We start from the raw sequence: 27,494 nt of genomic DNA, 5'->3' as shown, positions 1-27,494 counted from the left end.
CTCATCATAAGAAAACAGAAAGAAACACCATTTGGAGGAATTCCAGAAAGCAACTGGAATTGTATCATACTCTGCAAAAATGATGATTTCGTGAAAGACAGACTAAAAACTCTGCTGTAACACAGGAAACTAGCAAGATATGACAACTAAAAGCAATATGTGACCCAAGATTGAATCATGGACAATGGGAAATTAAACAATAGCATTTACGATAACACAAAAAGAATAAAATTCTTAATATTTCTAACATAATAGGCAGATTTGTACATTAAAAACTACAAAATATTTTGAGACAAGTGAAAGATGCCCTAAAAAAGGAAATACCTAAATGCCCTGAATAAAGAAAAGTGATTATCGATTGGGAGACTTAATATTAAGATGACAATACCCTCAAGTTGACCTACAGATTCAGTGTAATCCTGATCAAAACCCCAGGTGACATATTTGGGGAGATTGACAAGCTGACCATAAAATTCATGTGAAAATGCAAGGACCCAGAATAAATAAAACCACCTTGAAAGGAAAAATAAATTGAGTACTCACATTTCTAGTTTCAGATCTTACTACAAAGCTACATAATCAAGACTCAGTGGTACTGGCATGAGAATAGACTTACAGATTAATGGAATAGAATTGAGAGTTCAGAAACAAATCGTCATATTCATGGTCAATTTATGTGTGATGGTGCTAAGAAGATTCAGTGGGAGATACAATGGTCTTTTCAACAAAATGATACAGGAGCAACTGGGCATCCACATGCAAAGGAAAGAAACTGTACATCTACCTAACATCATATACAAAAAAATAAATCTCAAATGGATAAAATATCTAAATATAAGAGCTAACATTACAAAACTCTTAGAAGCAAACAAAGACTTAAATATCCGTGTCCTTGCATTAGACGGTGGTTTCTTAGATGTGACATTAAAAGCACGTGCAACCAAAGAAAAATATTGCTAAACTGGACTTCATCAAGATGAAAATGTTTGTGCTTCAAAGGACACTCAAGAAAGTTGAAAGACAGCCCACACAATGGGAGAATGTAACTGCAATCATATATCTGAAGTGTAGTATCCAGAATACATGAAGAATTCCTACAATTAAAAAATTTTTACAAATCTAAATTAAAAATGGGCAAAAATTTTGAATAGATACTTACCCAAGTAAGATATAACAATGACCAAAAGGATACTCAAAATCATTAGTCATTAGGGAGATTCAAATCAGAACTACAGTGTGATACCACTTCATCGCCACTAGGGTGACGGTAGATGGTAAGTGTCTGAGAGAATGTGGAAAAGGGGAACTCTTGTTCACTACGGTTAGGAATGTAAAATGGTGCAGCTATTTTGGACAGCAGTTTGGCAGTCCCTCAAAAAGATAAACATTGAGTTACCCTACATTCAGCAATTCCATTTCTCCTGATGTATCCATAAATGAAAATATATGTTCACCCAAAAATGTATACATGAGTGTTCTTAGTAGCATTTTTCATGATAGCCCAAAATTGGAAACAACCCAGGTGTCCATAAAATGAGGAATGAATTAACAAAATGTTCCATATTCATACAGTGAAATATTATTCAGCTATTAAAAGAAAATGAAGTGTTAAATAGGATCCTGTATTGATGAACCTTGAAAGCGTTGTATTAAGTGAAAGATGGCAGGCACAAAAATACATATTGTGTGATTCAGGTTATACGAAATGTCCAGAATAGGCGAGTCTACAGAGACAGAAAATGGATTCATGATTTCCGGCGACTGGGAGGAGGGGGCAATGGGGAATGACTGACAGTGGATACAGGGATTAATTTTGGGGTGATAAAAATGTTCTGTAATTAGTGTAGATGGTCGCACAGCCAGTGAATATACCAAAAAAAAAAAAAAAGAGAGAGAGAGAAACAACCTTGAACACTGAATTTCACAGTTTAAAGGTGAATTTTATGGCATGTGAATTGTATATTAATTGAAAAAGAAGATGACACCCACTAAAGAACTAGAAACCTGGCAGTGGAGAAATGCCCAGTAATGGAAGAGATGTCAAAGATGAGAGAGTCAGACAGGATTCAAGAAGTCCCCTTGGCTGCAATAATAAGCAGTGGAGTCCTGAGGTTCCCCGTGGACTTGAGGCCCAGGAGTCTCAAGGCAACAGTCTTGGACCCGTCTGCATCCAGGCCTCCCTCCTGATTTTAGGAGTGTGTTCCAGAAGCTCCCTGAAGACTTACTTCTCTCGTTCTTGAAGCCATTGTTTCTCACTTTGCTCCAGGTGGTTAGGGGTTCCTCCTCAGAAATTAGAAGAATGAGTGAAATAGAGGAGAAGCCCTGAACCCCTCTCGTTGGCCCGTTGCCTTTGGATCTTGGCAGTGGTGGGACCCAGCACCAGAGAGGAAGGACCATGATGTCACGAGGACTGGGATTTGGGAGGAAAAAGTTCAAAGCGTTGGCATCTTTTATGTGATTTGCTACCAGGTGTGGGGACAGTCACAACACACTTAACCGCTGGTTTCTTGTGGAAGGTGCCCTTCTAATTCTGCAGAAATATATTATGGGCACCAGCAGAGTCTGTGTGACGGTTTGATAGAAATGTGCCTCACTGACCATCTGTCACCTCAACCAGGAGCTTCCGCCTCAGGGTTCCCTTTCCTGTCCACATTAGAACCCCATCCCGACTCCGTGGGTGCAGTTGGATTGCTGCTGACTTGAGGTCAGGCAGAGGACCTAACAGAGCCTGTGAATGGGAGTGAAGACCCCTGAGCAGGGGCCACAGCCCCAGAAGAGCCCAGTTTCCTCCATCTCCCAACACAGTGATGCATTTTCACCTGCCTCCCTGACCAGGGCCTCAGAGGACGGGGAGCAGAGGGACAGACAGCAGCCACAATCAGCTTCTCTTTGCTCCAGTCACTCCAGGGCTCCAAGGAATCGTGGCATATTCTCTTCCCTGTCCCACATTCCCTTCCCACCACTCACACACATGTGCACAACCACCAGTGTGTCCTGGCTCCACAGGAACCTGCCGCCTCCAACCAGTGTGTGGTACGTGTGTGTCGGTCTATGAGTCAGTCCTCACTGGGGCTTTCAGCACAGCTTATTGACCTGTATTTGAAATTATGTTGAAAAGTTGAGAATTCATATTCAGGTTTATAGAGTAAAATTCTATCTGTCTTTATACACATGCATACCTTCATATTTTGTATAATACATGTGTCAGTGACCTCCAGCTAAAGACTGTCAGGAACGTGCCTGTAATTGAACAATTGGATTTAGTGCTCTTTTCATCAAGAGACGGATTTCACAGTGGGACTTCAGACATTTCAGTAAGAAGGTGCCAGAAGGACCTTATAGGACTTGCACTTTTGTTAGTTGATTTTAGGGGTGGGTTGAAAGAAGCTGGATCTCATCCAGATTGTTTGCTGTCAGGAAGCAGGATAATTCTCTGACTTGTCTTATGGCGTCGTGTCTCTAAGGAGGTCTGACTGGAACAGGACCACAGCCACAATTTGTAAAGAGGCAGCAGTCACTCACATAGGCTGGGAGGGGGCGGTTGGTATTTTGTGGCTTGGATAATGTCTGCATTTTGCCTGTGTCCAGACGTGATAATGGGGTGGAACTGCTTTTGTCTTTATCCCTCATGGTCTTATAATGGCCTTCAGTGATGTCGATGTTCTCTGGAATGGGATCTGTTCACCGGGAGAACCGTGACCCAGCTGCGGGTCCCTCGCCAGCTTGTGGTCTTTTCTCCTCTCATACAATTCAGAGAGAAGTAGGGGCAGAAGATGAGCTGGAGCATTCAAGGTGTCTGTTCTGGATTCTAGGTCTGACGGAAAACAGAAGGAAATAAAAACCTGATAGAAAATAACGGAGCCACAGTGAGCCTGACTGCAGGAGCAGGGAGCTGGGCTGGTGGTAACAAGAACCTTCAGCTAAGGGACGAGCCAGTGTCCAGGCAGCCAGTGAGGCCTGGTCCATTTCCCGGAGGGCTGGTCCCTCCCCAGGCTCTCCTGATGTTGGTGCCTCACCTGTCCTTGCATCAGGACCAGATGTCGGTTTCCTCTGAACCTCCCAGCTCTGCTCCCAGCCCACTCCCATACCCACTGCAACCAGCTCAGCCCCAGAAACTGCTTAAATGCCAGCCCTGCAGGATTTAGGGCTGATGGGTATTGAGCCCCCCTCACTGCCAGATGCCAGCTTGGAGAGGGTGAGCTGTGACCCCACATTCATGTGCTAGAGTGACTACCCTTGGTCATATTTGGGAACATTCCAAATAATAGGAGAAACTACCAGTTATAAAATAAATAAGTCCTGGGCTGTAATATACAGCATGGTGACTATAATTAAAAATGCTGTATTGTATATTTGAAAGTTGCTAAAAGAGGAGATCTTAACATTTCTCATCACAAGAAAAAAAAAATTTTAACTGTATGGTGATGGATGTTAAATAGACTTATTGGGGTGATCATTTCGCAGTGTATACAAATATCGAATCATATGGTATACCTGGAACTAATGTAATGTTATATGTCAACTACATCTCAATAAAAAATAAATGAATTGATAAAAAATAGAAATTTCTACCATGAAAATAATTTTTTATGGGACATTGATGGCAGCGAAAAACTAGTTGAAATAAAAACAAAAAAAAATCTTTGCCTTTTAGTCTGAAAATAAATGTGTAAACTGTACAGGCTGTAACACAAGGAAATGGCACTGTGCACACTGGACCCAACAGAGGAGGGCGCCTGTGCAGGTGTGCTTGTGGGCACATCCACTCCACTGCTCCGGGTGCTACGCTGACACGAGTCACTCACCTGAGCTCAGTGGGCTGAATCCCCTAGAGAAAATGGTCTCAGGGGTTTACAGTTTATCCTCATGAAGTTATTTTTATTCCTGCTTCTTGGGGATCAGTGGTAATTTTCTCCTTCAGAAGGCCAAACCTAATTCTATTTCCCAAACTTACTTCTTTAGCTTTTTAATTTTTTTTTCTGCTTCTTTCTCCCCAAATCCCCCCAGTACATAGTTGTATATTTTAGTTGTGGGTCCTTCTAGTTGTGGCATGTGGGACGCCGCCTCAACATGGCCTAATGAGTGGTGCCATGTCCGCACCCAGGATCTGAACCCTGGGCCGCCGAAGCGGAGCATGCGGACTTAACCCCTCTGCCACGGGGCCAGCCCCTAGCTTCTTAATTTGATTAAGGAGAAAAATAACAAGGAAAGATGGGAGTAATTACTAAATGCTATTGAATGACCCCTATAGCAGAATGCTGGAACATGATACTATTTTGTTATTGCCACTATTAAATCTCAATTATCATATTTCAAGTGTATATTAAAAGTTGATTTTATGGGGCTGGCCCCGTGGCCGAGTGGTTAAGTTTGCGCGCTCCACTGCAGGCGGCCCAGTGTTTCATTGGTTCGAATCCTGGGTGCGGACATGGCACTGCTCATCAAACCACGCTGAGGCGGCATCCCACATGCCACAACTAGAAGGACCCACAACGAAGAATATACAACTATGTACCGGGGGGCTTTGGGGAGAAAAAGGAAAAAATAAAATCTTTAAAAAAAAAAAAAGTTGATTTTAGAAGTCTGTTACAGCTTCTTTTAGAGAACCAGTGTCATGGAAAAATATAAATGTGTCTCTTAAATTATGTATGATGGCCATTGCTGATTCATCTGATAGTATGTGAATTCTTATGTTCCCGGCATGTAAAGAATAAAATGTCTATTTTAAACTCTATCTTAGGGTCTGTCATCTAGCAACATTTCACGCTGGCTTCATTCACACACTACAGAACTATGAATGTTCAGGGAAACTTTTCCAAACAATTGAAATTGAAAAATTATGTAAAATGAAAAGTATACATTGAAATGTAACCAATTATTATGAAATTTAAAGTCAATAGTATTAACAGAACAAATATTTTTGTGGCCCAGGATGAATGCTGCAGATTATTAGTCTTGTTGACAGTAACTTGAATATTCAAATAAAGTACTCTTTACCAAGAAATGATCTATTTAAGTATGCCGTAGTGTGAATCACTTACTTCAAATGTGAACATTAACCAATCTTAGGAACTCTTCATAAATATAAAATGAATAATAATGATTTTATTATGTGGAAAGTGAAAGAACATTAAAATTATAACTTCAGGTGACTCATTCTTTTGCAAATATACGCTTTTTAAAAAGCCAGTCAGCACAGAGGATTTTTGGGCAGTGAAACCTCTGTATGATACTAGAATGATGGATACCTGTCATTACCCATTTGTCCAGATCCACAGATGTAGCAGCAAGAGTGAGCCCTCAGGTAAACCACGGAACCTGGGTGATCATGATGTGTCCGTGTGGGTTCACCCTTAGTAAAGATGTACCTTCTGGTGAGGAATGTTGATAATGGGGAGGCTGTGCATGTGTGGGGGCAGGAGGTATGGGAAATCTGTTACCTTCCTGTCAATTTTGTTGTAAACCTAAAACTGCTCTAAAAATATTGTCTTAAAAAAAAGTTAACTAGAAAACGCCAACACTTTAAGAAACACCACTTTCTTTCTTGGCCAAACAATACCTCACATAACTTCTGTGTAAGTATTACTGAGAAACTTAGCAAGCATTCCATTACAATTTTGTTGGCATTATGTATTTTATCAAGTTCCAACACAATCCTAGTAATGTAAAGTAGAATATATTAATACTACTTCATAAGTTCATATTAATAAAATAGAATTACTTTTAACAATTATTGCATAACTCAATAGTATAAGCACAATTATATAAATAATGTTAGTGATACTGAAATTTATGTTGACTATTATAATTTAAAGTTAATGTTTTCATTAATTACCCTGTCATCAATATTGTAATTATGTTATTTAAAGTCATCCCTCTGTTTTAATATTAGACGTTTTAGCACAGTTTGCTTCCAACAAGATCTTCTCATTGGTTTTCTTTCAAATTCCAGACAGGACTGCAGCCGACCTGCCACGGAAACTGCTGTTCTGGAGTCTGAGGCTCTCACCGCCTGGGTGCTGCAGGAAGAAATGTACCTTGTTTTCACCTCAGTCATATTTGACTTCCAATATTTTCATTAAAACAATTTTTAAAATGTGAAAATCCCTGAGAATATTCTCTTCATTAAACATGGTGGAAAAGGGTACAGATGAAGCAGAGTCCTCCGTCAGCCCAGGGGTGCTTTTCGGAACCCTTGCGTCTGCCTGTGACCATGAGTCACCAGGGGTGACCTCTCTCTGGGCTGCTGTTTTCCCCAGAGAAGAGCTGTGCCATTTGTCCTCAGGAGCTAAGAGACTGAGTAAGGATGCCTTTGAATTTAGATGTTAACAGTGATGTTCATCTTCTGCATAGAGCACAGTTATCACCCAGAGGTTGCTTTTCCATGTGGAAGAGACTAGGAACTGGTTGACTGTTCTCCCCACTGCAGTTCAGGCTCATTGACTCCTGGGACGTGACTGGGTTCCGGGCCATGTAAGGAGGAGAGCCACTGAGCAGTGGATAATGGGAGACTAACGTCGTGAGGGGCGTCCTTTCTGAGTGGGCGACGCTAGACCCAGTTTAGACACAGTTCTACTTGTCACTCAACATCTTCTCTATTTAAGAATCTCCAGGTCTGACACGTGTCTTGTAGAGGAAATTCTCAAAGATTTGAAGACCTGCTTTCTTACCTGGGAGGATTTGTCTGTGTCACTGTACTGTGAGGTAATGGAACCCACCATGGGTAGGAAAACTCGGTTGCCATCTGTGATCTGAGGACGCAGAGCTAGGGGCCAGGGATGGTCACGTGCACATTAATGAAAGTGCTACAACAAGAATGCAGATCATCTGTTAGACCAGTAGTCTTAACGTGTCATTGGTAAGTTGACAAATCAGCTAGTCTTCAGGGTGCCCCGCCCCCATCCTCCACGGCCTCTGCTGCAGGGCTGAGGGAAGATGGACCTGGCCGCTGAGAGGAGGAGACAAGACACCCTCAGTGAGGGCCCCTGCGGTGCCACAGCTCTGAGGCTGCCCACTCTGCTTGGACCCTTTGCTGGTAAACCAACCACATTTTACAGGGTTATTAAAGCAGCAATGACACGGAGAGTGGTTTTCATTCTCTTTGTGGAAAACAACAGTCCGCGGCCTCCCCAGGAACATGCCGCGAAACCTTGAAACAAGGCTCCCCACACAAGTTCACGGGATGGGCGCTGGGAGAGCGGTTTTGTTTTATTGCTCTTATGTGAGCAGCTGCCTTTAAAAAATGTTTTAAGATGCTATATGGCAACACTGGGAAGATGTTCTCCTTTAAAATTCTTCTGTGTTTTTGTTCTGGAGATGAAATGACTGGATTTAACTTTTTATATGACCATGTCCATCTATGAGAGGTGACAAAATAGTTCTGGAAAAGACTGAGGAGTGACATGAGCAAGACACAGAGGGCTAGGGGGACCCAATGCTCAACTAACTCACAAAAACAAAAAGCAAACTACAAACTAAGGATCACTGTTAATAACCAAATTCTTTGATTGCATTTATATTTATAGTACATTTTTTAAATTCTATGAGAAGAACTGATTAAAAAATCTATAATCTAATTTATCTATTCTAATTTTTAACCTTCTTTAGAGTCTTTCTTTCTCCAACTCTTGAAAATCTTCAAATAATTCTGTTACTATTTGAGTAAAAGGGAATTTTAATAATAAAAGCATAATTTAAAATGGATTGTTTTTATTAAAAATAATCCTCTAAATGAAGTGTAACCTTTAGAGACACCATATGTCACTCTGCACCTTGAAACCAGTCCTATTATTTCACTACCACAAAGGCAAGAGCTCACTGCTTCGGCTCAGCATGAAGGTGTCTCAGTTATCTGGACAATTACCGACGGCAAACTGGAACCAAGAACAGCGACTCGAATGAACATATATAAGGAGAAACTGAACTTTATTAAAGAACATAGTGTCCCTTTTAAAATAACATTAAGGCCGGTGAGCTCATCCTTGTCCCTTCCTTGTTAGGAGAAGAAAAGAAAGCAGAGAGGTTCAGGAATTATTCCCAGACACGAGCACTGAAGATGATGCAGACAGAGGCTAGAGCTGGGTCTTCTTGCAAATACATATAATTTGGTGGAAACTAGTTTCCTGGGGGAAAATCGGCACATGACAAAAAAATCACTTTAAACTATGCTTGGGGGAAACTTAATACAACCATGAGCAAGCTCCCTTGATGCAACAGGCGTTAGGAAACCGCCTGAGTCCTTTAGGCGAGTGACAATAGAAAAGTGAAGTCACATACATTGATTTTCACAGGTTGTGATTTTGATAGGAAGAATAAATGAAGTTGTTAAATTAATTAAACAAGGAAGCCATTAGACCGAGGTGGCTGTAATGTCCTACCGTCCTATGTAAGCAGACCAAAATCTAAGCCTGCAAATGCCTCAAAGTTATGAAATTGAACCCTAGGGACAACCAATCACAGCCATGTAGGCTTTAAGCTACAGCCAAACAATAATTTTCCATGTCGAGAAATGTATCCACTGTAAAGCCTTTGCGGATGGTTTTTACCATCAGTATATGAATATCTTAATCACAGGGGGTGACCTGTTTAAAAGTATTTTGAAACTGTTTTTATTGTGGACATCTCGCTGACATCCTTCTCGGTAAATTGGCTGACCGGATATAGGATGTTAACAAAGGAAGGAATTTTATTGTTCTTTTATTATTCTTATCATTATGAAATTTAGAAATAACCAAGGGATATTGTTAAACAAAAACAAAGACACTGGGGCTGGCCCATGGTGCAGCCGTTATGTTGGCGCATTCTGCTTCGGTGGCCCGGGGTTCGCCGGTTAGGATCCTGGGTGCTGACATGGCACCACTTATCAAGCCATGCTGTGGTAGGCGCCCCACGTAAGTAGAGGAAGATGGGCATGCATGTTAGCTCAGGGCCAGTCTCCCTCAGCAAAAAGAAGAGGATTGGCAGCAGGTGTTAGCTCAGGGCTGATCTTCCTCAAAAAAAGACAAAGACACTTGCCTGCCCTGTCACAGAAATTGCTCTATTGGCTTATTTTTACCATTAATGAAATATTGTTATTTATTTCATTAGAAATATATCAGATTCCATGAATGACTTTCTATTTTACAGATATCCCTATAAATAAGGTACCTCCCAAGGGCTAGAAGTGTTTTAAAGTGGTTTGTCTTCATTTCTGCCATCATTACCTTTACTAGGAGAGTCAGCGACGTGTACACACCTGATGCGACCCCCGTGGCCACCAGGGGGCGCGCAGACCCTGTGGTTTGGGCTCCAGGGAGCGCTACGCGGTGGTAGCAGAGACCAGCACCTGAGGGTCTGAGAGGAGCCAGGAGGAGACAGAGGACGCGGGAGCTGTGGCCCCTCGCAGGCGCCCCGTGAAGGAGGAGAGTGAGGGGAGAGTGAGTGAGGACAGGCACAGAAGGAGCAGTAGATCTTCCGGGGGCTCCTGGAGGGATGGGCTCACGGGCTGGTGGCAGGGGAATAAGAATCAGGGAGGAGTGGTGAAAGGATTTATGGTAAATGGCAAAGACTATGACAATAACGGCCTGTACCAGTGCATCACAGCAGCTGACAAAGGGTAGAGAATGATAAAAATAAAATTAAAAAAGCGTTATGTACCTTTAATATAATACTATATAAAAATAATATATGAATATGATAATATTCACATACGAGCTATATGGATGAGTCTATACTGGTGTGCGTGTTGGAATAAATAAGTACATCCTGGAGTTAACTGACCCTCAGTGGCCCCCGCCTGCAAGGGGCTTTGCTCATCGCCTGGAGGGAGGCGCGGGCTGGGGAGGAGGCCTCAGTGTCATCAGAGGCGCCTTTAGGACTTTGCCCTGATTAAGGGGCCAGGGTTGCTTGGGACGCCCAGGCAGGTTACTTCTCTTAAAAAGCTAGTTTGCTGTTTTAGTAAACAAATGAATCCCTTCATAAATGGCGTTACTTGTTACAGAAATGTCTCCAAACAGAAACATCTAAGGAGAAATCAAAGGACCGTGGAGGGGTTGTGTGTGGGTAACGGGGTCATCCCCGCGGAGCCCGCAGGTGCGGCCGGAGCCCTGGGAGGAGGCTTCCTCTGGGTCGAGGCCCGCACTTCACAAAGCCCCTCGGAAAGGAGGGCGGTGACCAGGGCATCGCGGGAGCATCCGGCCTCATCATTGTTGCTGCTCCTGGATCCGCTCAGACGTGTAGGCGGGAACGCTCTGCGCACTGGCTCGCCTTCCTGTCCTTTCCACGGAAATGGCTCGTGAGAGAAAACGTGGGAAAATGAGAGAATTTCCCGTTTTTTAGGTATTACTATTGTAATTATTAAATTCATAATGAGTTAAATTATTAACAGTTGATTTAAATACTTGTCATTAAATAATTTAAAAACTGATTATCCCTTGCTTAAACTGCATCTGAACTAGATGCTCGCCAATCGTGAATCCTTAAAGGAATAAGGGACATGGTCATCATTATCAAATAGGAACCGCGAACTGGCCGCCCCCAGGCAGGTGGGGCTTCCAGCGCCGCGGAAGGAGACACAGTGACAAGAGGGCCCCGGCTGCCCGGTTCTCACCAGGTAAAGCAGTGACAGTGACCCCAGAGGTGCAGCCCCGTGGCTCCCTGTCAGTTTAGAAAGGCTGTCAGGGGCCCCGGTCCCCTCCCGGGTGCGTTCCAAGGGTCCCACCTGCCCTCTGGCGTGTCCCCCACCACTCCTGCCCCTACCTCCCCCTCCCTCCAGTTCCATGAGGGCGCCCTGAGGAGGAGGTGGGGCTCGCTGACAGGACCCCTTAGCCCGAGGGTCTTCCAGAGACCCTGGAGGGAGGGGCTTGTACAGTTGAGGGGCTCTAAACACCCCTATTATTACCCAGAGTCCAGGGAGAAAGTGATAAACCCACGGGGACCCCCCAGTGCTCAGCCCCAACCCCACCCTCTCCCTGAGGATTAAGATGCAGGTTCCAGGCCCCAGCCTAACGCGCCTCCTGGAGACACTCACTGATGCATTCCCTGCCAGGACCCTCACCCCCCGGTGGGGTCCCACAGTGACTGGGGCTCCCACTTCCGCAAAGCTCCCACCAAGGACTGGTGTTCCCACCGCTCTGGAGGACTAGCCCCCCTGCAGGGCCAGGCCACTCCTGGAACCTGCTGTGCGGATCCCCTGTGCAGACCCCAGGGCAGGATGGACCAGAGCAGCAGCCCCAGGACAGGCCTTGCGTCTCAGCGTGGGGATGCGCTCCCAGCTCCCCAGACTCTGCAGCAAGGCTCTGGGAGACTGGACTGGACTTACATTGTTTTCTTTTTTCTGCTCTTTCCTTCCTCTTTCTGTGAGAAAGGGTCTAAAATGGGTCTGCTGTAATGTCAGCCAGTGGGGGTCAGATGCTTCTGCAGCTACTCAGAGGACTGCCCTGGAGAAAGTGCTGCTGAGTAACCAGATATGTGTTCTGTGTCTCCTGTTCTGACTACCTAGCAAATGATGTGAAGGCGACGGCAGCCGTGGACGTTCTGCCAGATGAAGGGTGAAGCGGGATCCCAGTCTGAAGTGGGGGAGGTGCATCTGAGGGCAGGGGAGGCAGCTCCACCAGCAGGGAGGGGTGTTCAGGCAGGGACAGCTGCTCACCTGCCCATGATGGGGGAAGAAATCTACAGATCCCCAGGAGTCTCTAACATCACTCCTCTTCATGCAGCTCCCTCCTCCCATATCTGCTCTGGCTCCCTATTGCCTGCAGGAGCATGTTCTTCCTAGGCATCACCACGACCTGACATGTAGCCTCCGGGATCCTCCTGACCCAGGCAGTGCACTGTCATTCACACACGTTCAATGTCTCCTGCTTTCCAGCCGCTGCTCCTGTCTTCTCCCCACAATTCCACCCACCCAGAGCCTCTCTCACGGTCCAAGGAGAGCAGTGCACTCCTCCTTCCATCTTCAGCACCCCAGACTTGGTCTCCAGTTAGGGGACTGTTTTCAAGGAAGCTGCAAACAACCCAGGACTGGTCTTTGCAGGTGTTCTACTGATTTTCTTGAACTGTCTTAAAACTGGAAGCAAAGTCCTGGGAAGGGGAGCAGAGATGAGGGGGCTTCTAAATGAAGCCCCGCCAAGAGGTTATTGGTGGACTGGCTCTCTCCCAGCTCTCTACCCCATCCTGTGGGGACAGTTAACACAAGAAAGAGTTTTCTTAATGTCCCAGCAACGTGGCCCGGCTATGGCTGCTTTGTGTGTCCCTTGTCCTGGGAGCTTCTCTGCGGCTTCTCCACGCAGGTGAGGAACAGGGCAGAGGCAGCCAGGATGGAAGGGACTCCCCTGCCTGCTGGATCTAATCAGACAGGCGAAATGACACTGTCATTACTAACCACGTACTGTGTGGAAAGGACAATCACAAAGTCTAGGACATTGTAGGTATTCAATAAATGAGAGCTATTATCTGACAACACACACTCACGCACACAGTGAATTGTGCACACACACATACACACTGCTCTTTCTCTCTCTGAAGCACGAGTCAAGCCCAGGGCAGGGGCCCAGCACGGAGTGTGTTGCATGAGCCCACTGCTGTCAGGGAGCTGGGGAGTTGGTGAAACGCAGCAGGACTCAGATCTGTGTCCCCGGGAAGCCACCATGTGAGTGAGCCCCCTGCCCAGACGTCCTGCCCCCTGTGGGCTCTTTGGAGCTGGGCACTGGTAGGAAGGATGTGCGGAATCCTGTCTGCAGCCGGCACGGAGGGGTGACTCGGGGCTTCAAGAATCCACACTGATGACAGAGGAGAATGACTGATACACACGACATCCTTATGCTGAGTCAGAGTACACACTGTATGATTCAATGTGAAGTTCTAGAACAGGCAAAATGTACCCATGAGGTAGAAAAATCAGAACAGTGGTTGTCCTTCCTGATTCGATGTGGGGACTGACTGGGAAGGGGCGAGAGGGGGTTTTGTGGACATAAGGCTCATGGTCTACAACTCGAAGGGGCTTGGGTTCCACAGGTACACACACTTGTGAAAACTCATCACTTAAGAGATGTGCATTTGATAGGGTGCAATTTTTAGGTAAAATAAACTGTAATAATATTGAACTCTAGTACTACACACTCTGAATTATTCAGGGCACATGTTACCGATGTCTGTAACATTCCTTGAAATGGATTAAAATTAAGACGGGTTGATGGGAGGAGTATGAACACATGGACAGATACACATAAAGCAAGTACATTCAAATGTTAATGGTAGAATCAACACTGTGGGAATATGGGGTTAAATAAAAAATTATTTCATATTTCCCTTGTGTTTTGAAATTTTCATAATTAAATGTTGGGAGAAAAACTGCACGAGCCCCTTCCACTTTTGCCGTTTTTGGAAGACGCCAAGCAAAGGGACATGAATGTTCAGGGTAACTGGATCTGCTCAGAGGAGAAGCCTGTGAGGAGCAGGAGCCACACAGTGAGGAACCATTGCTCAGCATCTGTGGTTCCTCTAGGAATGCCAGAAACCTCTTGCCTTCAGAGTTCCCTGCCCCCAACTCCCTGGATGGGGGAGGCCTTCCTCACTCAGTCAGAGGCCAGCCAGGGGGCCCAGGATTGCGGACACGACCCTACGAAGGACACACTGCTGTCTGGGTGTGCCTGGTCAGGGAGATTATTCCACCGCAGGGGGAGACAGCCTTTGCGCTGGTGACACCTCGTGAATAATCCCTTAATGTGGACTCACATGCTTATTCTTCTGCTGTAGTGGAGAAGAAAATGCACCAAATACAGCTGTCAGTGGTGAGCACGCCTTTCTCTCATCCTCTTGCAGATCCAGAACTTCTGATGACAAGGCTCCCTAGGGCGCTGAGCTTTGTTCCAAAGATTGATCTACATTTTCCTCTCTGACTTGTGCTGCGTGCAGTGCGCCCTTGCTCTGATGCAGCTCTCTCAGTTGTCCATCCAGCCTCTGCCCATGTGAGCACTGTTCCATCTGGGAAGGGAAAGCTCTGCTCTTTCTCAACACTGTAAAAGTTCCTAGAAAGGTGTGGTAACTGCCCATTCCGGGGTTTTCTCTTTCTGCTCTGCTGTTCTGCCAGGATTCTCCACACAGTGCTCTCCTTCGCACCTACACTTCCATTCCCCTTGTCCACCCGAGTTCCCAAGGCTTTCTGGGATTTCCATAACAGTTTTCAGGGTCCCTGAGCTCACGATATTGCTCGGCCTTGTGATGTGCTTCCAGTTTTCACTTCCCCCTGACCACGTGGATTTTGGCATTTCCTTCCCGAACCCCAAGGGCTCATCTTGTTGATCTCTCCTTCTTGACCTGCCCCCAGGGTGAGGAAGGAGGATGCCGGCGGGAAGGTGAGGACTTGAGTCTGTGGTGAGACCCAGAGGAGGGGCGGGGCGGGCGGCCTCTTCAGCAGGGTGGACTCTGAGGGGGTCGGGAAAAAAGAGGTAGCAGAAGAGCGAGAGCGGAGAGCTTCCCTCCCAACAGACTCCATGCAGCTTCGGGTCCTGACGACCTGGCGTCTATCCTGCCCGTGCTGCCGCCCAGCCAATCCAGGCTGATGCTCAGGGTGCGTCTCAAGGAGGCATCTGTGACGTCATGCGGCTCCCCACCGTCTTGACATCCTTGGGAATTCCTCCTCAGCCCCGCCTGCCTCCCTCCTCCATCCCACTATCCGCCCTGTGCAGTCAGGAGGTGTCCCCAGTTCACTGGTGAATTCATTGGATCTGTCACGTCGCCAGCTGGAATGGGACAGGCCCAGAACACAGGGATCCCAGGCAAGGGCGCTGAGACAGCAGGGTCGCAATCCCAGCAGGGACTGCTTGACTCTGGGCTGGTCCTGCCCTCTCCTGTGGAGCCTCACCCCGCCCCTCCGAAGACCCGCCCCCTGCACGCGGACTGTGGTGTCTATGGTGACGGGAAGGAAGCCGGTTCTGAATTCCCTACTCCCTTCATTAGTTCATCAATCCCTTTATTGTCCATAAGTGTAGCAAACATTTCTCAGCTTGTCCTTCGTCAGCGTACATTACAGTATGGACTTTTGACCTTTATTTTGGCAACAAATATTTTATTTAGTCAAATTTGGCGCCATGTTTATGAACAGAAACACAGATTTTTGCATTGTCTGGGGAAGTTTCAGCTGGATCTTTTTTGTGTCAAAGAGAGAAATTAATGAGAATACTTCCTTGAATAAATCCCTTTAAATTTATTGCCCATCATTGTGGAGATGAATTTACTTAGGAAAAAACTAAGAAATTCTGAGAATGAAGGAGGTGAGACAATAGAAATCAGAGTTCCAGTTCTTATGTCCTAGCTCCTATGAATGAACATTGTCTCCACGGATTGAATAAACGATACAAGGAGAATTGTAAAGCACGTTTTACCCTGAGAAATGAACTAAGTTCCTGAAAGCCTTTCCATCAAGAAATATACCTATAATAGGAAAAGTTCAAATAAATTAAGGAGATAGAAACATTAACAGTTTTCTTTCTGTGAGCATCACTCACCGGAAGTGGCCCAAATGAAACCCACCCAGCTCCTCCCCTCCGTGATCTGAAGTCATCTTGAACCAAAATGGGGAGTACTAATGTCCACACCCTGTAAGGTGTAATGAAGTTGCTTTGGATCTGGGCTGCCTGAGTTTGAGACCCCGCCTGTTTAATCCCTCATCCAAGGGTCTAGGGTGTGTCTTCATTAAACGTTCTCTGTCTCCTTATCATCTGTATGTAGAAAGGATGGTAATGGGATCTGACTCACAGGGCTACTGTGAGATTAGTGAGGGGACCAAGTACAGCACTGAGAATAAGATCCGGTGCTGTGTTATCTATTTAAGGACCTATTCCAATTTTGACAGCAACCTTGAGGGGGAGGCCAGGTGCCTGAGGGTTGCTGTAAACATTCAATAAGATCACCTTTCAACCTTGTCCCCAACACAGACACAGATGAAATCAAGTTAATGTTGTCAATTTGCTGTTTTCTTTTCAACCTGAGGGGTGACTCAAGGGCCACAGGGATTTGTGAGTTTATTTTACATGAGAAAAAGAATGTCTTCAAGTAAATTACATCACCAGATAACCAGCCCCCAGCTGCCACTGACGCCCAGAAGTCAGATTGCCAGAGGGTTTATCTGCAGTGAAAGAAACACAGATTATCTCTTTGTTTCTCTAAAACTCCTCCTGCCAAATCCCTTAGCTCTGTAACGCCCCCTGCTCTCTTCTCTCCTTGAGGTGGATTTAAGAGAACCTGCCTTTTTGTTTTGGCCAATTTGAATAAAGCTTTCTCCATCTCCAAGCACAGATGTCTCAGTGATTGGCTCACTGCTCATCGGGCACATGAGTTTGAGATTAAGAGATCTGGTATCAAGGGTAGGTTTTATAATCTCGATTTGCAAAATGAGAGCCCTCTCCTTCAACTCATTTCGCTACATTTCTTCTTTTCCGAGGTGCCATTTGCGATATTCATTCCTATTTGTCCATCTCCCTCTTGTTAGGGGTGAAGAGGCAAATGAAATAATTCAACCAGGCTACCACTGCAGGTGTGTGATATTAGACTGAGCGTGTCCAATGGGGAGCAGCACAGAGAGTGTGAACAAATCTTCACTGAGAGCAGAACGGTGCAGCGGAAGCGAGCTGGGCTCCCAACTCAGAAGAAGAAGACTCTTTCTGCGTGTTTACAAGTGCTCAATTCTCTACCTAAAATCTAGCTGTTTCCACTTTTTGCCTACTACGAAAAATGCTACTTTGATGAGGGTTTTCTGTTTTTGTTTGGGCTTTTTTGTTTTGCTTTTGTTTTCATGTGCAGTGGGGAGGAAATGAGTGTGGAGGAGAATGTGGTGAAACTGGAACCCTTCTCCATTTCCAGTGGGAACGCAAAACTGTGCAGCCTCGGTGGAAAGCAGTCTGGCAGTTCCTCAATAAGTTAAGTATAGCATTGCCATAAGACCCAGCAGTTCCACTTCTATGTATATACCAAAAGAATTGAAAACAGGTGTTCAAACAAAAATATGGGCTTGAATATTCACAGCAGTGTTATTCACAACAGCCAAAAGGTGAAAACCACCAAATGTGCATCAACTGATAAAGGGATAAACACAAGTGGTACACCCATTCAGTAAAATATTATTCAGGCAATAAAAAGCAATAGATTATAGATGCATGCTATGACATGGATGAACCTTGAAAACATCAAGCTAAAGGAAAGAAGCCAGAGACAAAAGTTCATGTATTGTATGATTCCATATATATGAAGTATCCAGAACAAGCAAATCCAGAGACAGAAAGTAGATTATTGATTTTTAGGGGTTTAGGGAAGGAGGAATGTGGAGTGACTGCTTAACGGTTATGAGATTTCCCTTTATAGTGATGAAAATGTTTAGTACTAGAGATTATGGTTGCACACCATTTAATTGTACTTATTGCCACTGAATCCTACTCTATAAAATGCCTGAAAAGGTTAATTTGTGTGTGTGTGTGTGTGCTGAGGAAGATTCACCCTGAGCTAATATCTGTTGCCAATCTTCTACTTTGTGGTTGAGGAAGATTTGCCCTGAGCTACTGTCTGTGCCAATCTTGCACTATTTTGTATGTGGTCACCAACACAGCATGGCCATCAACGAGTAGGTCTGTTCCTGGGATATGAATGCGGGCCACCAAAGCCAAGCATGCCAAACTTAACCACTAGGCCATGGGTTGATCCCCTAAACTGGTTATTTTTATGTAAACTTTACCATAATAAAAAATTTCTCAAGTTGCACTATAAAGCCATCCTTCCCAAAGTCAAGCATTTTGACCTTTAATCTCCTTTTTCAAGAGTTTTAGATAAGAAATGTTTTACTAGTTTATGCATAATTCTTTGTATATCTTATTTAATAACATCTCCATTAAGATCTGTTGTCCACTTTTGAATTAGATTGTGTTTTTTATTGTTGTTGAGATGTAGGAGTTTTTAATATATTCTGTATGTTAATCCCTTATCAGATGTATGATTCAAAAATATTTTCTCCCATTTTGTGAGTTGCCTTTTCACTCTTTTGATAGTGTCCTTTGACAAAAACTTTTAATTTTAATGATGTCCAATTTATCTATTTTTCATTTTATTGTCTGTGCTTTTGGTGTTATATAAATCATTGCCAAATCTGTCATGAAATTTTCCATTTCCTAATAAGAGTTTTATAGTTTTAGCTGTTATCATTGATCCATTTTGAGTTAATTTTTGTATATTGTGCAAGGTAAGTGTCCATCTTCCTTCTTGTGCATGTGGAGATCCAGTTTTCCCAGCACCATTTAAGAAGACTGTCCTTTCCACATTGGATGGTCTTGGTACCTTATCACCATCCTTTTCCATTAATATACAGGATAGTTGGCTCAATTTCACTTAGAATTTCCAAAATTCTGGCACTAAAAGAATCGGAATACTTAAATTCAGTGATTCAGCAAGACAAACAGAAGGCATGCATGCCCTCCATATGAACACAAAGATCCCTGTGCTAGTCGTCGTTCAGGATTACAGCTAGAGTCAACTGGAGCTTGGGGGTAAATCATATTGTCTTAAGCAGATTAGATGTAATAATACAAACCAATTATATTTTTCAGCAATTATGAAATATTTCATATAAAAATGAGATAAGGAGGCATGGTATAACTAGATCTCAAGTTAATTTATAAATAAAATCTTCTTTATTTGCAAACACAAAGTGCCCCCTACCTGCAATAACAACCTGGTGTACACAGTATCAACTCATTAACAGTACTCATTACAACTCTACAACTCTAAAGGGACTAAGCTTCCTTCCACCTTAGAACTGAGGAAACTGAGTCACAGAAAGAGGTTTAGTAACAAGGGCTCATGGGCTGTGACAGGGGAAGTCAGAACCTGGGGTCTCTCTCCAGGTCTGAACTTCTAATCCCTAATTTGTTCCCTTTAAACATGGTTTGCACCTCCATGTGTCTCTCCCAGATGCAGCCCTTGCCTCTCCAGTCTGAGTACCAAGATGTTGAATTCTGGTTGCTCATCATCTTACACCTGACATGACTGTTTCCCCCCAGCTGCATAGTAGAATCACTTGTGGAGATTTTTGAAAATAGTGATGTATCAGTTTCACCCAGAGATGAACTGGCCTCAGGTTATGATTTTTGCATTGTGAGAGCTTGGGAAGAGCACAGATCATAAGTTATCTCTTGAGAGCACTTCCCCGTGAGTTTTAGGTTCAGTGTGGAAGTTTGTTGAAGGATAATTCATCTCCAAGTGCTAGGAGCAAAGCAGGGGAGACTGCCTCTTTGAAAACTTTTATTTTGTTGGGGAAGAGTACATTAACTTAATGATGGAGGTATGCGGTGTCTGATGGGTTAGGAGACTTTATCTGGCTGGAGTTTTCTTTTTAGGGCTGCTGTGGGGGGAGTACAGCAGTGGCTCTTTTTGGGGAACAAGCAGGAGCATAAATCAGGACTTACCAGAGTTAGATGTGGGATGGGGTCATGGCATGAACTCCTGCCCCTACTTAGTTCAACTCAGAGGCTTGGAAAAAAATCCAAGGCTTGTTCTTGGCCTGGGAGGGCAGAGCTGCCTGTCTCTCTGGCCCCCGTAGTTGCCTAGGGGCAGAGACAGGGCTGGAGACAACCCAGCGGTTTATATTAGAAGTCAAGAACACTGTCCCCAAGATGCAGCTAGGCCAGGGTCATAGCACACTGAGAAACCTGTCAAGCAGAATGAAGTCCCTGTTGTGTCACAACCAGGGCATGGACAGAGACAGCTGATGTTGGTGGGAAGTCAGAATGAACAGAGCTGAGCTATGTGGAAGGAGCTGTGGGAGAAAAGGGATTCTCAGATTTGGGCTGAATCGCTAACCCACATCCCAAGGAGTGCAGACCCAGATCAGTGTGTTCACAGCTGCATAAAGAAAACTAGAACTTCATCAACATATGAGACTTTTCAACAATGTTGTTTATTGTTTAAATATTTACAAGTAATAATCTATTAATTTCTTACAAAATTCTGTATTCAGTCATCCCAGATCGCTTTACTATCTTGTATTTATATGCCGAAGTTTTCCTATGAATATTTTCTCAAAATTCTGTATTATCTGTATGCTAAAAGACTCTGCAAGACTTTTTCTTTTCTCCTAGACTTGTTTTCTGATGTGAAATTCAGCTGCAGCTTTCTCCACTGTGATTTTAGGATTGCTGTCACTCAGTGTAGAACTTCACTGTTACCTGTGTATGAAATGAGTGATCTCTGAAGACTTTCCTTCTTTCAGGACCTTGAGAGTGTTTGGCATATCTGAATCCTCACATGGGCCATAAATGTCACTCTATGACTAAAGGGTTTCTCATGATTTCTCAGTGAATCACTTGTCTACAAATTACGGGTTTCTCATGATTTCTCATTGAATTGCCTCTTCAGTATGAAGTAGTTGATATTCCCAAAGAGGCTTCATCCTCCCACATCCTGTTTTAGTGTTTATTCTTTCACTGAGTTTTCCTGTGCTCACTATGCCTGGTACTTGGCTGCATATTTGTTCACAATGATTATAGACCTAGGAGTTCTCCCAAGTGGAGTCTGCTCATGTTGTTTAACGATAAATTATAAACGAGAGTATTCCCACACTGACCACAGACCCAGGGGTCCTCCCCGTGTGAGTCCTCTAGAGTGTTTAAAGTTTAGGGCTGTTGGTTAAAATATCTACATTCCTTATATTTACAGTGTGAGTTCTCTCAAGTCATCTATGGTCAGACCACTGACAGAAGGTTTTCTCACACATATGGATTCTCTTCCATATAAATTTGAGCATTGAAAGGATGACTGAAGGATCTTCCACATTGATTACAGTGTTTCTTCAATGTGTAAGTCCTCTGATGTGTTTCAATGTTAAAGCTATGATTGATGTTTCTTCTACATTCATTACAATCATAATACCATGTCATCTCAGGTCAGAATATTTACTGAGGGCATTCATGATTCTCTCTCCATTGTGGGTTCCCTCATGTCGTCTAAGGGCAGAACACTGACTGAAGGATTTCCCACACAGCTGACATTCATATGGTTTCTCTCCAGTGTGAGTTCTCTCATGTCGTCTAAGGGCAGAACATTTACTGAAGGCTTTCCCACATAGATGACACTCATATGGCTGCTCGCCAGTGTGCGTTCTCTCATGCTGTCTGAGGTTAGACGACTGACTGAAGGCTTTCCCACAGAGGTGACATTCATATGGTTTCTCTCCAGTGTGAGTTAGATTGTGTTTTCTAAGGTCAGAGCTTTGAATAAAGGCATTCCCGCAGATATGGCATTCGTACGGTTTCTCTCCAGTGTGAGTCATCTCATGTCGTCTAAGGCTAGAGCAGTTACTAAAGGCTTTCCCACACAGATGGCACTCACAGGATTTACCTCTAGAGAGAATCTGCTTATGTTGATTCAAGCATGACTGGTCACTAAGGGATTTTTGACACAGTTTGCTGATACAGGGTTTCTTTTCCATGTGAGTTAACGAATGTTGAGTCAACATGGAGCTATGAGTGAAATCTTCTCCCAAATCATTACGTTCAAAGGGATCCTCTGGAGTGTCAGATTTCTGCTTTAGGGAAGGAGATAAAAGGCTGTTAATGGCTTGCTCACATACATTCATTCATTCCTTTACATATGAATTCTAAACTTATCATTCAATGATAGCCTCCAATTAAACTATTTCCAATGCCATTTGCATACACATGTGTTACTCTCCTGCATACACAAAGATTTTCTCTTTTGTGGCGTAACAACTGCAGAACTTACAGATTAACTTTGAAGGCTTCAACATGTCTCAAAGACTAGGCATATGAGCAATGTTTATGCAGCTGTCCTTTCATTTCAGATTTCAGGTTATGGTTTTGAGATCCGAGTAATTTCTTCACTAAATTGAAACTATCCAAGTTTTTTCTCATAAAGAGCTTAATCCCAACCTAACTCAGGCTACGGTGCTCAATTACTAACCTCCCACTGCCAGGTTTTTCACTGGACAACCTGGAAACACCCATGAAACTTACCATTGGCGTGTTTGCAGATGAGCCCTTCTTGCCGATATGCTGTGTGTCTATCATTTCTTGTTCTTTAAGGCCACTCTCCCTGCCTAAAACAATTGAAAAAAATAAATATTTAGAATGGCAGTAGGGGGATGAAAATGTTGAAAAGTACCAAAACCCATGTGAGTATGTTTCAAAAATTGACAATTCAATGGGGAATAATCTAGAAAGAAGAAAAACATTATAGGACATTGATAATTAGTAAAGATTTTCAGGACAGAAATATGAAAAAAGTAAAATGGAGGTAAGATGCTAGGTAGGTCAAGAGAGGGAAAACATTCAAAGGGGAGGATAGGGACAACAGCTATTATGTGAAAGTTTAACTTCAATAAGTACATGAATATTCCTTTCTCTAAAGCCAAAGACAATGGCAGGAGGACATGTGAATTGCAATTGACATATGCGAGGAATAATGACAACACCTGAACCATTCTGCTCCAATGTCTTCCACCTACATTTTAGAAAATGTCACTCACTTAACAAAATCTTGAGTTGGTATTTCTAAGAACGTGCTCAGTCACTGACAGGCACCTCCACGTACTGAAGCACAGGTCCCTGCTCCCTACCTGGACTCTGGCCTTGGAGAAATCCTGTTCCTTCACTCCACAGCTCTTCTTGCTCCAAGTGGAAAATCACGTCTGATTTGCAATGCTGATACCCTGTTCATGCAACAAAGGCAGGTGGATTTTGAGTTCCAAGCTAATAACCTGCATTATCATCAAGTCCAAGACAGGCTACTGAGGAAGAATGCGGAGAACAGTGAAGTTCAGCTCAGGCAACAAAACTCTGAACAGAGAAAACACTGAAGGTGCTTCATCAGACCAGGAAGAAATCTGGGTTGTGTGTCCAAAATTGTGAGGACCTCTGGATGCTGATATCCATGCCCAAGTTCAAGGACAGAATGCAGAATCCTCAGTCTTTACAAAAATGAAGAAACTGAATGTCTCCACAGTGGGTTGAGTATTATTTTCAAACAGACGCAAATAAACATAAGCTGCACAAGAATAATCAAAGCTCCATTATCTTCACTCCTCTGGTCTCAAGCCTCAGCATAATGACTAGAGCAGGATAACTATTTAGAAAATATTTAATCAATTTATTCATGCATTCAAAAATATTCACTGAGATCCTAGTTTTGCTCTGAGTGTTAGAAACTGAGAAGCAAGAAAGATGTTAAATTGTGGTCAAGACTACATTCTAGGGTGACAAAGTAGATATGAATAAAATGCAAAGAAACCACTTTCTTTCATGTAGTTATAAGGTCTATGAAAGAATCAGGGCAGAGATTGGACTGCGTATGGAGAAGCTGTTCTAGATACTTGTTGACTGACTGAATGAATAAATACCTACCTACCTATCTATAAACATAAATCTTGACAGACTCACCCATGGAGACCAGATGACTGACGTTCTCCAGCATCACATCTCTGTACAGCTTTCTCTGGGATGTGTCCAGCAGGGCCCACTCTTCCTGGGTGAAGTCTATAGCTACATCTTCAAACGTCACTGATTCCTAAAACATCATGGATATTCTGGTTTAGACAGACCATTCCCCACCAATGTCTGGAGTGGGAGGGCTGAGATGACAGCACTGAAGAAGGGGCTGGAAGAGCTGGATATGTAGGAAGATCAAACTGAGTTTGGGGCTCCCATCAGTTCATTCTCAGTGTGAGCTGGCATCTGCCTTTCAGACACATCACAGAGAGACACACAGTCTGAATTAAGAAACCTTTATTATAAAGTAATATCACATGAAGTATGGTGTGGTATTCCCTGGAAATTTTCCAATCAACTGGTAATCACGACTTCCAGACATGTGATTATAAAATTTGCCCTTGAAAATTCATAACTAAAATTTTCTTTCTGATTAATGTCAAGTAACTTTACAGACTCATCACAAGGCAAACAATAACCTTGATTTGCCACATTTAAACCATGACTCCATGACTACGGTTACACTATTCCCACAGATAAACCTCAGATTCCTCAGCTATGAAATGGTTTAATAACCTGTTATCAGTGTTGACAGATCCAACGAACTAACGTACGAATGTATGTATTCATCCTATCTAAGTAAACATGTATTAAATGCAAGTTATTAGTCTACTACTCATTGAAATGTCCAAGAACCTTGAAGCAATCTCAGCATTCCTTAGAACTGAACAAGATTCATACAGCACTTAGTGTCATTAGTCTCTCTCAACTCTACAGCACTCAGGTGTTCAGAACTAACTGTAAGGTCAGATTGTACAGCAGCACAAGCCAGCGACCTCGGAGATGGCTGTACTGAAGGACAGTCCTAGCCTGACCATTCCTGTGGTACGAGGACTCCCATTCCCAATTTCCTCTGGGACCTCAAACACTAGTTACCGCTCTCTCTTGTCTTTTTTTTTTTAAAGATTGGCACATGGGCTAACATCTGTTGCCAATCTTTTTTTTTTTTCTGCTTTATCTCCCCAAACCCCCCTGTACACAGCTGTATATCTTACTTGCAGGTCCTTCTAGTTGTGGGATGTGGGACGCCACCTCAACGTGGCCTGACGAGCGGTGCCATGTCCGCACCCAGGATCTGAACCCTGGGCCGCCGCAGTGGAACGCACGAACTTAACCACTCGGCCATGGAGCCGGCCCCTCTCTTGTCTTTATCTTGTCTCTCTGCTAACGGATACAAGAAGCCTCTTGGTTGATTATTCTATCTAGTTCCTGAAAAATTCCCACAGCCTATTAAATCTTCCTTTACGCCTTCTCCTGAACGCACAGCCACACTTAAGGAAGTAATGCTCCTTGTACATTAACGCCAGTTACCAAATGCGAAAAGAAAGGTTACAAAAAAGGAAAATGCGTGACTGGGGACAAGAATAATAACGAGAATTTTAGTTATCTTTTTAAGAAGTTTCTAAAAGTGCAAATATGTTCTATCAAAATATTAAATTTAGAATAGGAAAAAAATAAATAAATGGCTCCTCGTGACTTCTGTGGCCTAAACTTTTCTCATGTTCCCTTCAACACATCAGAGTCCTCACCCAGGACCTGTAACACTGGATTAATTGAACTCACCTGATGAAATCACTGCCTCCCTGCTGGACTGTAATGTTCTGCTCCTCACTCATCTCTCTCATCTGCATTCACCACAACCCTTAGACCATGAGAGCCAATAACATGATTTATGAGTAAACTATTTCCAAATGAGGCTGTGGACTGAATTAGAGAAAGAAAACTTCTCTCATCTCTTCTGCAAATATACAACCTTAATGGAGGCTAAATGAGTGCCACATTAGGAAGGATATCAGTTATCAAGGAGATCCTGATCCATTATAAACATTCTTGTATCCTGGGGAAACTTCACTAGAGCTCAAATGCCTGAATGCCACCTGACTGCACTTAGAACATCCACACCAACAGGAAACACTTGCCCATCTAATGGCACTAGGATGTCACTTCAGTAGAAAGAGGCATTCCTTACTCACCAGTGGCTGCATTGTCAATAACTCAGTTGGAAGCTGTCTTTCTCTGGGTTTTCACTCACAGACAGTCCAAGCATTAAGCAGGCAAAGCTGAGGAAGGAGAAAGAAGCCATGAGACTCCAGTCCTGTGCACTGGACTGGACTGTCATGACCCACTTGTCATGTCCAGACCCAAACGACCTGGGTCTGACCCCCTGGCCTAATCAAAAAACATGCAGTGCCCTCTATGAGAAAGACACAGAGGACTCTCCTCCCCTCCCAGGGTCAATAGTAAGACGACTATGACTATAGTTGATAATAAAAAACACAGAAATACAGCTATCTTATGGATAAGAACATCAAAAGTATTGAGTTTTATATGCTAATTAGCCTATAGCATCCAGCCTTACGCAATCCCTCTGTGACTGAAGCAGGGCGATCCCTGACTCATGCCACATGGAGATTTTGGTTTCCACCTGTAGGAAAACACTGTGGAATCTCTCAGGTTTCCTTATTCTTGCCTTATGCACTAGCAGCGGTCCTCCAACATCCACGGCAGCCCTCTGGAGCCTCACTCCCTTCCTGCTCTCCCTCAGTCCTGACGTTTAGATCTGTCCCCCATGGACCTGGATATCAAGCAACCAAGAATCTATTGTATGATGGTGTTAATTAATTCAAGGATTTATTCCATTTGGAGGGGTCAATGGTACCCACCCTGCCAGTCCAGTCCTTAAGATCCCCTGCATGAGAAAGTAGCAGGAGTATAGGAGTCATAACATTACTCTCATGTATGTCTCAATCCTCTAGGTCAAGGACACTCAGATAATAGGGAGTGGCTGGGGTTTAGGAGAAAATCTAGATGCTCCGTCTGATGGTTTAGCCAAGTGGTAGTTGAAATCCTCCAAATCGGGTTCTGTATTAATCTTCATTAGCTGCAACATCCCTGGGTTTCAGTATTTACCAACACACAGGTATATGTATATGTACATGCATATATATGTATATACACAGAGAGAAAGCATTT

General features: G+C 43.7%; 1 protein-coding gene across 1 annotated transcript; it reads right to left on the bottom strand.

Moving 5' to 3' along the window:
• Positions 1–20,898: 20,898 nt before the first annotated feature.
• LOC124233671 (zinc finger protein 705A-like) lies at positions 20,899–27,155 on the bottom strand. Its single transcript, XM_046650795.1, has 5 exons — positions 26,495–27,155; positions 24,414–24,540; positions 23,594–23,686; positions 22,992–23,074; positions 20,899–22,543 (listed from the first exon to the last, which is right to left on the bottom strand). The coding sequence occupies exons 1-5, from the start codon at positions 26,504–26,506 to the stop codon at positions 21,893–21,895; spliced, it is 966 nt and encodes a 321-aa protein (XP_046506751.1). The 5' UTR covers positions 26,507–27,155; the 3' UTR covers positions 20,899–21,892.
• Between the last annotated feature and the right edge of the window lie 339 nt (positions 27,156–27,494).

Source organism: Equus quagga, unplaced genomic scaffold, assembly GCF_021613505.1.
Source record: "Equus quagga isolate Etosha38 unplaced genomic scaffold, UCLA_HA_Equagga_1.0 208927_RagTag, whole genome shotgun sequence".
Lineage (NCBI taxonomy): Eukaryota > Metazoa > Chordata > Mammalia > Perissodactyla > Equidae > Equus > Equus quagga.
Note: the sequence above shows the minus strand (reverse complement) of the source record. Positions and strands in the feature narration are given on the sequence as shown.

What these genes read in the sequence shown, in the direction of transcription:
- LOC124233671 (XM_046650795.1), bottom strand. An exon ending in TCTCCAAGGCCAGAGTCCAG is followed by an intron (nt 23,075 to 23,593) that starts GTAGGGAGCAGG and finishes CAATTGTTTTAG; the next exon opens with GCAGGGAGAGTGGCCTTAAA. An exon ending in CATCTGCAAACACGCCAATG is followed by an intron (nt 22,544 to 22,991) that starts GTAAGTTTCATG and finishes CCTTCCCTAAAG; the next exon opens with CAGAAATCTGACACTCCAGA.